General features: G+C 26.3%; 1 protein-coding gene across 1 annotated transcript in view; it reads right to left on the bottom strand.

Annotated features, from left to right (window-relative positions):
* LOC122720344 (zinc finger protein 1) overlaps positions 1-13,997 on the bottom strand; it is a 33,912-nt gene extending 19,915 nt beyond the window's left edge. Inside the window, exon 1 of the mRNA XM_043946979.1 lies at positions 12,186-13,997. Coding sequence (XP_043802914.1) covers positions 12,186-12,219 — 34 coding nt within the window. The 5' untranslated portion in view covers positions 12,220-13,997. The remainder of the gene's footprint in view (positions 1-12,185) is intronic.
* Positions 13,998-14,281: the final 284 nt, after the last annotated feature.

The following is a 14,281-nucleotide window of genomic DNA, read 5'->3' as shown; positions in this document are numbered from 1 at the left end:
TTTTTTAAATAAATATATTACAGTATATTATATTATATTATATTATATAAATATTAATATAATGTATTAAATTATATTATATGTTATTACATTATATTATTTTATAATATTAATGATATGATATTAATACTTTACAATTATATATAACTTATTAAATTACAATTCATATTTCTTAAATTTTATTTCATTCATTTGTCATTATATCGTTCAATACTATTCCTGAGAATATAATAGATATTTAAGTATTCCTGCATCTAGACGACAGAGATGGCAAGCTGTTTATTATTATATAAAATTTTGATTAATACGTATATCATCATTTTCTATGATTATGAATCTTTTAAATAAATTTAAGAATTTAATCAAATTATTTTTACATATAATCACTACTTGTATATATGTATAAGAATAAACCATTCTTATATACAAAATAGATATTTAGTAATATAAATTTATTAGATACTTTATATTATATTATAAATAATGAATTAATATTTTTTCTAATTTTTGTAAATTTTGTTAACTTTATCTGTAATTATGATATCAGAAAAAAAATTTTTATAAATTAAAATTAATTAAAAACTATCTTAGATCGCCAATATCGCAAAAAAAGTTAACTAGTTTTGTATTATTATTTACAGAAAAAAATATTTTCGAAAATTTAGATTTGTTTGTTTGAAAATAATTTAATTAAAAAAAATTTGTATAAAAAAAATTAAGAAAAAAAATTTGTCATCAATTTATTTTATTTTCATTAAACTAAATATTAATATTTACTTTTGTTATTAGTTTTGTACTTATTTATAAAATAAAACATTTAAAAAATGTTTATTTTATTTCATATAAGAATTAAAAAATATTTTCTGTGCATAATAATTATTTAAAATTATTTAAAATATCCTGAAATTGATAATACAATATGAATGAAAATGAAAATAAAAAGTGAAAAAATAAAGTTATTTGGTTTTATTTTCAAATAAAAAATACAAGCAAAATTTTTCGATTAGATATGAATGAATTATCAATAGATAATTATTCTATATATAAAAATAAAATATAAAATTTTATTACATATTTTTGAAAGAATTGAACATATATAGTTAAAGAAATCGTAATGTTAATTTCGTAATGCGTAATATTAAAAATTGAATTTAAAAATTCAATTTGAAAATTTAATTTTTTCGGAAATTAATGAAAAAAAAAATTTAATTTATTTTTTTGCTTATTATTATGTAAAGTAATTATTTATCAATAGTTCATTTATATATATAATTAAAAAATAAGTTTCGCGTGTATTTAAAAATTTATCGATTTATTTTATTTATTTTTTTATTTTTTTATATAGAATTATATAGAATTACGTCTCGCCCAGTTATATCATCAATGATAAAACATTCTGTATAGATACAAGCAAACATTGCAATCAAATTTATCAAATTTTTGAATAATAATATTATTTTTACATCTGGATAGTTAACAATTTAGTAACGGCATTGATTTTATCTTATTATAATACCAAAGTATCTTATATTTTATGTTACTTTATATATTTACTCTTATATTTTATGTTAATTTATTTAATTAATCAAATCACGAAATTTAAATATAACATAAAATTTCGGTTAATCAAACTGTGGACTACAATCAATTTTAATCAAATTTAATCAAATTTTAAATCAAATTTAATTTAAATTTGCGAGAAAAATAGATTCATTAAGCTTTTCATAATTTTGCATTAAATTTTCCACAAATTTCTCTTAAATACATATTCTTGATCGACTTTCCTCAGACTTTTCGTCACGAATTAAAGAGTTAATTTGTCATGCGGAGAAGAGCGATTCCTCTTCGTGCTCTCTCATCCGAGACGAGCGGTTCGAAGAAGTCACGCTTGACGCAATAATTATTTAACAGAAGAACATATGTATCGACTAACGATCATGCGAATTTCCCTCATAATTCCCCGGTAAACTGTCTGGTTCGATCTCTCTAGACAATATGCTGTGTCTACTGCTGTATTAAAACCGCATGTCTCATTGTTTCTATTTTTAAAGATCGGAGTTACGTGGTTTGCCATCAAGGTATTTATCAGGGGAAACGAGACCGAGTACTCTCGTCATTCTACGAGAAATTATACCTCTATTGAAATATTGATTTTATATACAATGTAAAATTCAATAAAATTTTATTAAACAAATATAAACTATATGATAATATTAAAAATATGATATGATTATAATTATGATAGTATAAAAGTTTAATGCTTGTATTAATTTAGAAGATATAAATATAAGTGAGAAAAAGAATTCCTTCATTATGTTATAAAAAAATTCATAAATTCAAAAATTTTGATTTTAATGAAAATTTATATATATATAGGATTTAATGGATAATGTAAGATAATTTTTTAGTGGAATATCATTTTCAAAAAATGAAATTAACTCTCAAGTTTCTTTCGATTTTTTTTTTATATTTTGAATATAATTTTGCTTGAGAATATTTTATATAATATAATAATACAATACTAAAATCTGAACATTTTATAATTTTAAGTTTTATTCCATTTTTATCAATATAAAATTCATTACAAAATTATAGGGATTTGTTAAAAAACGGAAAAATTCATTATAATTAATTTAATTTTTTTGAAATTTTGCTAAAAAAATATTTTATATATTATTTTATATAAGCCATATGCTATTATGCGTTATATAAATCATTATGTTATATGTACATAAAGTTTCATTAAAAACGGAGGATTTTTATAAATTTTTATAACTTGATAGTTGGTTTTAAGTTAACTAAAATATATGAAAACTTTTGTTTCTTATTTATATCTATAAAATATAAAAACTATAAAAATTATTTTATAAATTTAAAATAATTTTTTTTAAAATAATTAATTAAAATCTTTGAATGAATTTTTTGTTATTTAATGTTTTTAAAGCCTAGAAAATAATACAAATAAAATGTAAATATATTTTTCTTATGAACCGCAAAAAGTTTAACCGAGACCGAAGACAAGACAATATCACTATACTTTCGCGATAAATAAATGTTTTTCTGCTTGGAGAAAGCGAGGTCATGCTTTTATAAGGAATTCGTTTCATTAATCGTTTTTTATAAGTTTTCAATAATTACTTTCATTTTAAAGTATTTCAAATCAATTCTTAAAATAGACAATTAAAAAATAACAATTTAGATAATTAATAATATAGATAATGCTTTAAATTAAAACAACAAAGGAGATAAAGAATCATAAAATATTATTTTAATCAAATAAATGTAGATATATATCTTGTATCTCCTAAAATTTATGGCATTATTCAACATATAAAAAAATATATATATAATGAGAAAAAGATGACAAATTCTCAAGAAATCGATTTTTAAAATTGTAAAGATAAATTTTCCAACAAACATTTCTTGTATGAATCAAAATAGCAATGAAAAAAAGTATTTAATTGAATTAGAAAAAATTGCAAGAATTCCAAAAATCTAATTTATTGAAACAATTAAAAAAAAATGTCATTATAGTATGCATTATACAATGCAATCAAAAAATATTATAATATTTTAAAAAGTTCCAAATCCAAGGTTACGGAAGCCATAATGAAGCAATTCATCTTATAAATACAAAATAGAATCGACGAACGAAAAATCTTAGAACACTATAGTAATCGAAACAAAAAACGTTCCAGAAAGTTCCAAGGTTACAAATGCTACGATAGAAACTTGACTTGTGGAAACAAAATATAGCAAAACAAACGAAAATAAATCAAACAAAAGAAGATAAAAATCTCACAACATCGCAACGCAACTACAAATCAATCGAATGTTTTAAAAAAATTACAGTTCCAAGAGGTTACGGAAATGAAATAGAGAACAAAAATTTCATAACATCGCAACGCTCCAATTTAATCGAATGAAAAAAAAAAAAACATTTTAAAATTCCAATACGTTACAGTTCTAACGTAATAAAATCATAATGGAGAAACTCGACGTATGGGAGCGAAATAGAGGAGGAACAGAGAGAAAGGGCCCGAGTTTGGGTAACACCTTGATCGAGGGGGGATGGCGCGCTTGCTACGTCACTTGGACAACGTGGTTCACACACAGGCCATAAAGGCGCGTTTGCACGGCGCCGAAGATGCGGCGTGGCGATCCCGCTGACGCCGTCGCCGCGTGCGAAGTAAACGATTTGTCGGAGAGGTCATTGAGCCTGATAGGGCGCGGCCGCCATCTTCCACAATGTTCAAACCACTTCTTGACGAGTTTTGTGGCGACGCTCGGCACGGCGTGCCCGACCAGAAACGATCCCTACACGAGCTCTTCGACTCGATTGCTCTATTAACGCATCGTTGGACAGTATGTTTAAAGACCGGTTGTTAAACATGATTGCGATGATTTTCTTTATTTTAGGCTCATTCGCGTCGACATTACGCCATCTTGTCGGAGTTAGCTTTATTATATACTTTTATTTCAGAATTTGAATTTCCTTTTATGATTTAAACAATTTTTTTTTAAAATGATTATAAGCCAAAATTGTAAGAATAATTCTTTTCTTGAAATTGATTTATAATTGCGATATTTTATTTTTTAAGTTCTTGCTATTAAACGAAAATTCTAAGAATTTATCTAAACATTTAAAATTTTACGTCGAATTAAATTTGATATTGTATTTTAACATTGAAATATATTTAATTTAATGGAAATTGAATAAAAATTAATAGAAAAAAATTTAATAGAAATAAATAAGAATAATTCAGCAGAAATTGATAAAAATATAGACATTTTAATGCAAAGATATGAATATTTGAATTCAATATTTGAATTCAATATTTGAATCAATCAAGAATTGAACTTTTTATGAATTATGAAAATATACCGAATTTTGTTTCAATCATGAGTTAATATTTTCTTTCTTAACTTAGATATACAAAATTCGAAATTGAATTATTTGCATTATTCATTAAAATTAAATCTATTATATTTTGTAATTTTAATTTCTTTCCAGATTCAAATAAAAGCATTATCAATTTGTTTCTACAAACACGAAAGAATTCTCAATGCAAAAGATCGAAATATCTATTGCAAAAAAGCATAAAATACGCGTCTTAAATAGGCGTGTATTAAATAGCAATTTCCAAACGAGGTTAAGAAATAGAACAGTTTAAAAAGAAACGATTCAACGATTGTAAATCTTCAGTAACGTTCGTGATTCAACACAAATGGCACCGTTATTTTACAGCATTGTGTACGCGCGACCCAATCAATGGAACGCGCGCACCAATTGGTCGTGGGCTAAATGCCGACCAATCGGTTGCATCAATTTCATCAATTAATTCAAAACAAATGTTTGAAAACTCCATAATCATTCCAAATTAATAAAAAATGTAAAGCATAAAATCATCAAAATTATTTTGTCGATCTCTTTCCTAAATCAGTTTTAATTTTAATAATACATTGGATGATGAATCCATTCAAGAAGAACTTGTTTTGAAAGTCGATAACGAATGACCATGATTTTATCAATATGAATTAATACAAACCACAATATATTGAGATAGTAAAATCAATTAAATGTAAATTACAATCGAATGTGAAAACTAATATTTTGACAGATTTATAATCAGATAATGATTTGAAATTTCAGAAATTTAAAATAGAATGCAAAGTACATTCTAACTGCGATGAAATCATGTCGCTTCCTAATAGTTTAATTTACTATCTCATTATATCATAACCTGTACTACATATATTAGTCAAAATCAACGAATATGATAAATGATCCAAACAAAATCAATAAAACTTCGCTACAGTCCATTATTGACTGATCATTCATACAAGATATCAAAGATCATCTCTTTAAAAATTGATTCTCAATAAATCAGTGCTCTTGAATATTTCGCGTGATTTCTGTACAAACATTTATACAACCTCGATATATTCGAACATTTCACAGGATTATTGTTGAGGATAATACAACTAATAATAAGAGAGAGGGAAACCATTCAAAATCGTGCAATTCGGATCATGAATGATTCAATGAACGAGTTGTTTATCAAGAAACAATAGTTTATTGGCAACAATTACGAGACGACACTACGATTATCCGATTGAAAATATTTTCATTATTAAAACATAATAACAATGTGGTATTGCGATATTATGATGTACAAATCGATATACTTTGTTATTGCTTTTCTTGTTATTAAGATTCACACGTATTTTTTCTTTTCATAAATCATAAATTTTTAAAGATTAAATTGTTTTCATGAAATTAAATTCTTCTTATGAGAGTTGTTTTCCATTGATGAGAATATTTATTTATATATTTTAATTATTAACTTTTAATACATTATTTCTAATTTATATAAAATAGTATCTTATATATATATATGTATAAGTGTATTTTAAATATAAGTAAATATCATTTTCAACGTGAATGAAATTTTTTTTATCCTTTCTCAATAAGAGATATTTTCTTTAATTCTAATTATCAAAATATATCGATAAATATGAAAGTTTAAAGAAAAGAAATATTTTACTATTTTTTAAATTTATTATTATTCCATTTTGTAAATTAAATTCTTTACGATGTTGAAACAAATCGAAAGAGACGAGATACGCAACATAAATGTGAGTGAAACGATAGTGTTACTTTGCTATCGAAAAAAAAACAATAATTACGTCACGTTATATTATCGTTTTACATTGTAATAGCGTGAATGAATTTGATGCCACTTGGTTGCTCGCGATCCATGACTTCCACGAAATCTATCGTAATATGTATCACAATTTCTCGTTTCATTCGAGATTACAAACAATTTTGCGTCTTATGTAAAGCAATATAATAATATCTTTTTGTCAATTTATATTTTTATTAATAAGTGTTTTAATCGAATTTTCTCTCTCATATATAATAAGATTTTAGAAAATTTATAATCTTACATTTAATCAAATTGGAAATTAAAAGTTTAAGTTCTTTTCTTTTCAATTACTTTTGTTGATTTTTTTTTAAATTATCATTAAATTTTATTTTTCATTATTATATTGTTAATCATTACTAAAATAATTTTTAAAAAAAAGTGAGAAAACTAAATAAACTAATTTAAAGCATACGAGACATGGAATGCGTCAAGGTATAAACTACAATGAAACAAGCAAGTAAATATAGCTATACGGTCGACCTCGTACCATCGAATAAAGCTAATTACTCTTTTATCGTCGTTTGTTATTTGAGAATTTTGTAAATGCATGCGTGTATCTAAGCGTACAATGTTTAAAAATATTTATTTATAATTCGGCTTAATCAAAAATTAATATATATTTTGTAAACTTAATCAAATCAGATAATTAAATGATATATTAAAAATCGTTGATATATCATTATTATGTTATTATTTAACTTTAAATCTCAAAAAATTTGTTTTTCATTTTTTTTCTTTATTTTAATGAAGAAAGAAAATATATATATTTTTTCAAATTATATCCTATTTTGAATTACAAAAATATAATCAAAAATATATAATTAAATTGTCGTATAGTTATCACAACTAATAATAATTTTATTATAAAAAATTATGAATGTATAAAGTATGATAGATTACATAGCATGAAACAATTCTTTTAATAGATTATCATTTCAAGGAAATGAAATTAACATTATAGTTTTTTTTTTTCAATATCTTTTTCTTTTTAAATATAACATTATGATTATATAAAGTAAGATTTAAAATAATAAAAAGATCTGGCTGCACTGCGAGAAATATTACAAGCAAAATTATAATCAAAAAATAAAAAAAATGATTTTTTTGAAAATGAAAATTTATAAATTGTTTTCATATATTCAAAGAAATTTAAAAAAAAATGTATAATCCATTAATGTTCTATATATTTATAAACTTCCATTAAAATTTACAAATTGGATGAATTTTCTTATAAAATAATATGAAAAACTTTTGATTGATTAAAATATACCATATTTTTAAAATTTATTATTTTTGAAATTTAATATTATTATATAAATAAATACTTTATTTATTATTTTATTACTTTATTTTATCAAACTTTAATTTTTAAACTTAATGTTAATATTAACTTTTATTATTATAATATCATTATTATTTACGATATCGATAAAATATAATATAATAAATATTATATTAATATTTCGATCTTGTCAATATATACTTGCTCAATATAAATTAAATGCGATTTCTTTTTTTTTTTCTTAAATAATTTAATAACGCAAAGATCTGAAAGATTTATTAGTATAATAAATAATAAATAAAGCAATTAAATATTAGAGTGTAAATATTAAATGTACATAATGTTTTTGTTGTATTTCATTAATCAAAAATATAATTTTCAATATCTCATCATATGAGTGAAAATCTAAAAAGTTACAAATATTAAATTTTTATTAAAAAAAGACATTGAATAATGTTTGTGTTCTACAGTATTAAATAATTTAATATCAATTCTTCCTTAAAAATGGTATTTACAAGAAGAGAACAAAAAACTATTGTTATATTTTTCTTCAAAGACGGCGATCACTCGTTTTCCTTTGTTCGCGACGGGAACCAGACATTTTCGCAATCACATCGATGGTTCGCGCGTGCAACTCGATTATTCGTCCGCGTTTCGCTGAAAAATACAGAAACAAACGGCACTGAGATAACCGACCGCGAACAAGAGATAACGGAAACGAAAGAAGAGACTGAAGAACACGCGGGTAGATGACTTAGTGAACTGCATACAACACGAACTGCCACCGATATAGTAACGTCATTCATCGTGAAATATGGGAAATGAACGACTTATCTGTCGACAAGAATAATGTTCTGTCTTTCTTTTCATAAGCGTTACGATGAAACAAAAGAATCATCTTCAAAACGAAATGGGAAAATTCGGCGAACTTCTTCGACTTGGCATTTGTTTCGAGAATTTGATTTATATGTGCAGACAATGATTTGATTTATAAATTAAACATAACATACCTGAAAATGAGACATTGCGTTCTTATGAAATATAAATATCTACATATATTCTAAAGATCCAAAAAAGAATTTTTCATACAAGGATGGTCTGGAAATAGATTTCTCATAGAAAAATAGGAAATAGATTTCATCATTGAAAATTATGAAAAAAATTATAAAAAGATTTTTTTAATATTTATATCGATCATAATTCTATGTCTTATTATCATTTCAATAAAACATTTTTTCATAATTTATTTTCTCATATTATAATTTAGAGCAATAACATAACCTAATATAACCTAATAATAATAATAATAATAATAATAATAATATTTCAAAGGCAACTGTTAATAATACATATCAAGAATAGTACAAATTACATTATTCTATCTATCTCAAAATAATCAAGAAATCTTTCTTTGAAACAAATAAAATCAACAAGATTTCAAAAAATACTTTGTGATTGATTGTTCATTCGAGATAAATATTTACTTAGAAGCAAATCGACAAAGACTACAATTTTGTTGCGGCCTCAATTCATCGAGGGCGGTAGAATCGATTGAATGGCCATCGCTGGAATCCTTTTAGAACGCGATATATTTTACTCTTTTTCCGCTCTCAAAAATAGAGCTTCCAAGAACCGAATAGATAAATATTTTTCCACGTTTCAAGCCGATTGGAAGTCGATTCGTCTAATAATTGCCATTATATCAAGCACGATAATTCTTAAAGAAGTGATTGATCTTAATCTTTTTTAAGTGTCAAATTTCTGGCGATCAGGTTGGGATAGATTTGATTATCGATATCGTTCATAAGCTCGTTTAAATTGGACCATCATAGAGGACACTTCGTTTGTTTTTTGTGTGATTGGCAAGACGCCACGGGAAATACAATACATTTTTTATCGTCGTAATAACACTCAAGTTGAGATTTTCTTGTTTAAGACATTGATTTTCAAATGGAAAAAATTTCCACGAATCAATACAAAAATTTTTGTTTTAAATTTGAATACGAATTTTATTTAAAATGAAAATAAAAAATACCTAATTTAATCAGTTTCAACTGAATTATTATTCTTATTTTTTATTAGAAATAAATTATTTATGTTTTATAATAAAATAATCATTGTTAAATAATGTAATTTCCAGTTAAATAAAATGTTATCTGTATAATTATTTTTTAACATTTTACATATAAATATGCGTAATGACTTTAGTTTATTTGAAAAACTAGAATGATGTGAAACCTATTTACATAAATAAAATTTTTATTATGCTAAATACTTAATGAATTTTTTATGTCAATTATAATAATTTACATTGTTTGTATCGTTTATTTTTGGAATATTTTACTTTGCAATATTTTACTTCACATTTATTGAATGTTTTTATTGAATTTTTTGAATTTTAAATATTGTTAACAAAGAATTAGCAATGTAAATTGATTAAATTTCAATTTAATTTGTCGAAGAATTTTCTATTACGAATTCAAAAAGCGTTTGAAAGGTTTTAAGCTCTTTGTTTTATAAATAAATGTTTAACATATTTTGTTATACGTCATTGTACATTAAAAGAGCAATGTTTAAACAAACTATGTATGAAACATGAAGTTCTTTGTTACAAAAATAATTGCTTAAGTATTCTGCGAGTTAAAAAGTTTTTGATTGAACAAAGTTGAAAAGATAATCGTTTTAATATTCTAATATTTACATAATATGTATATTTATATGATTTTCAAGCAATTCTAATGAAATTTTATTTAAAAGAATCAAATATTCCATATTATAAATATAACTATATAAATATTGAATTTTTACAAATAGCAATTAAATAAAAATTCAATTTAATAAAACTCAATCCTTTTATTACAGAAATAATAATTATTAGCTTAGTCTAATTTATAAATATGGAATTTGAACAAAGTAAAATTTCATTTTATTTATGATTCTTAAATTGTTCGTTTTCTACGAAAACAGGAGAGTAAAAATCATCGAATTTCAAAGTGATTCTCCTCACTCAAAAATACGAGAACAATATTTGAAACCAAACAACCGTCGCATACTGACCATATCTTAATTCATTTCGCACATTCGTATTATGAAAGTAGTATGGATTGGGTCTAAAGTTCAATCAACACACACATACATAAGCTCTACCGGCGTGAATCACGAAAAATTGTCATCGTTAAGTGACGCGACGTCAATAGTAAAACGCGATAAAAAATGTCCACGAATCAATGCAAAATTACGAAACCTCTCGATTTCAATAAAAAAAAAATATTTTTCTCTAGATAAAAATATTGCATTTAAGGTTAAAATATACGTATGACATTTAACATTGAATGCTATTCTTTAATGACATGTTCCACGAATTATTTGTAGAAATTTATTTTTAAAAATTATCCATTAAATAATAAAGTTTATGATTGAATTATGTAAAAATTTTATTAAGGAATAAATTGATTTATATCACTACTATATTAATTTTTATTTTCTTTCTATTGAAATACAAACGTATAGCAATGTTATTAAATAATTAATTTTGTATATAAATCGTAACTTATTTAATACAGATTTAGATATATTTAATAGAATAATATATTAATTTCTTGAAATTTATATAAATATTTTTATTACATATCATTTCATTGAAAAATAGTTTTTATGAATGTAATGCGCATGCGTAGAATGCACGTGTATATTAAACACAATATATTCGGCTATGTGCGCGCATGCATGTATATTGCATATTTATGAATAACTACATGCAGAAATCACGTGTATGTTTTCGACTTTATAAATTTGTAAAGAGAAATTTTATTAATCAATTTTATCAATGAAAATCGATACAAAACAATTTAACATTAATATAATCGAAAAGTAAACATATTAATTATGTTAACAAAAATGTATTATACGATCAAAGTAAAACATTGTTGTTTTATATATATCTTTTTGCATGAAAATATAAAAACAATATTATGAAACTAAGACTATATTTTAATGTATACAAATTTGATTTATATAATTTTTAATTTTTTATTTTATAAAATAACTAAATATTCGCATATCATAATAAAAATCAGTATTTATTTATAAGTTAATTTCACAAGGATTGCTATTAATATAAATCGCGAAAAACAAAATATGTATTCTATATGCGCGTATAGAGAATAACAGTTACAAAAAGAATAAAAGTTTACCTTTGAACGTATTCCGGACGAGAGTCATGCTCATATTCGCGTGAGCGCGAGCCAATGCTCCCTGAGGTACGTCTTGCGTTTCTTCGACGATTCCGCCAGGTTGAATAATTCTATAGCCGCAGCACGTCTTGTGATCCCGCTCAAGAATTCGTCCAGCGTGATCTGTGACGTATCAAGGTACAGCAACGCATGGTTGTACTACTTCCCGTTTTTCTGTTGAATCGATCGATAAATAGGTTGTCGATACGAAGTAATCGCCTGGTCTCGTATCGGAGAACATAGATACGAAATACAGGTCTTAACGTCCGTTCGTGCAACAGTTTAATGATGAAACAACAGAGAAAAATAGTCAGCACGATGCGTCGTGTGCTTTCGAAACAACAAATCCAAATGTTATTTCACATCCACCGTTCCAGTGCACATTTGTTTAATGTCATCTCTTGTTCTGTCTTTCGTTTGCTTTTAGGTTACGTACAGTTATGACCGGTTGCTTCGTATATATATAAGAATCAAGTGAATATTATCGTTGCGTCTTCATCACCGATGATTGAGTATCGGTATTCAGATATCCATATACCGGTGAACGGCTCAAATCATATGACAAGCACAAATGATCAGCATTTGTTGCGACCGCAATCATTAAAAGCAATCGTATCACCGCGCGCACAACGAGTTCAACGAAACACAGGAATGTTGATCACGTTTCTTCTCTTTAATGCGAAATAGACGAATAAGCCAAGTTTTAAATATGAAAGAGACAGAAAAGGAGCGATAAAGTGATAATAGGGACAGAGGTGAGAGGTAGTGAAGAGAGCAGCCAAAAGATGAGGGAAAGAGAGAGGTTATGTGCAGACGACGACAGGAGAAATTCCAGCGGGCGGCAGCGCTGAGGTCCACGGATAGTTCATTCGTTCCTTCGTTCCCCTCGTCCGATAAGTGACGATGATTCGAGAGAACCGATTGGGTGGGACGCGTTTTAGTCTTGTTGGATTTTCGATGTCCGTTTCGTCGTATATGTCAAAGGTCGATAATTACGACAATCTTTTTGAGACTTTTTGAAGGATTTTTTAAACGGAAGAATAGATAATGAAATTTTATTTATTTCTTTTACATCCTCAAGTATAGCATGCTTTATCGTATGTAGATTTATTTAATTTCGCGTCCATACAAAAAAATCTTCTTTTGATTATCCTTTTGTGTTGATTCTTCTCGCTCGTTGTTTGAAAAATTGCTCAGATGTCACAAACAAGTATCGAAGAACGAATATAATATGGTGCGATACACTAAGGATTTCCTAACTAATTACACTATACACTCTCTCTTAATAAACCAAGATAAACGAAAAGAACAACGAAAACTAGAGGAAAGCAGCGTGCACTAGTTATATCCTTGGAAACGATTTGTGCAAAAAGCGATATGCTGCTCTTCTTCTGCCGCTTCCTCCTCCACCGCCTTTTCCTTTTCTACCGATTCTTTTCATTCGCGTACGCGTTTTCCCACGCACCGAAGCAAAAAACACACACTTACGGAGGCAGACTGGAGGGAAAGAATAGCGGGAAAAAGACGGAGAGAAGAAAGGAACGAGGGAAGTGCGATGGTAATCGGGAGCTGATGCTAGGGCATCGTAGAGAGCGGGCAAGGCAGAAATGTCGGTGTTACTACCAACTTGGAGTAGCAAGCACCGGTAAAACACGGTCCTAACTAACACACATGGAGACAGATTGGGGACTGCTGCTTCGGAGTTTACTATAGGATGGGACGGATGGTGATGGCGGCCGTAGCAGAGCAGCCACCGCCCCCATGCTTCTTCTCTCTCTCTTCGTCTCCCTCGTCTGATTCGAACGCCCCCACCACTAGATCTCTTTGCTACTTCCCTCCACTCTCTACTTCTCTCCGTAACCGTCCCAACTGTTCTCCTATTCTCCCCTCTATGCGTTATGATGGACACGCTGGAACTCCCCTCCTCAACATCTAACTCACCCCCTTTCTCTCCCACTCTCTTACGTTTCTCTCTACTTACATACATTTCCTCCTCTTCCTCTTGCTCTCCACAGGTTTGCTCGCCTTCCCTGGGCTATGAGATGTTATTCTCAAGC

This window comes from Apis laboriosa, unplaced genomic scaffold, assembly GCF_014066325.1.
Source record: "Apis laboriosa isolate Shangri-la unplaced genomic scaffold, ASM1406632v1 scaffold125_cov141, whole genome shotgun sequence".
In the NCBI taxonomy this organism is placed as follows: domain Eukaryota; kingdom Metazoa; phylum Arthropoda; class Insecta; order Hymenoptera; family Apidae; genus Apis; species Apis laboriosa.
Note: the sequence above shows the minus strand (reverse complement) of the source record. Positions and strands in the feature narration are given on the sequence as shown.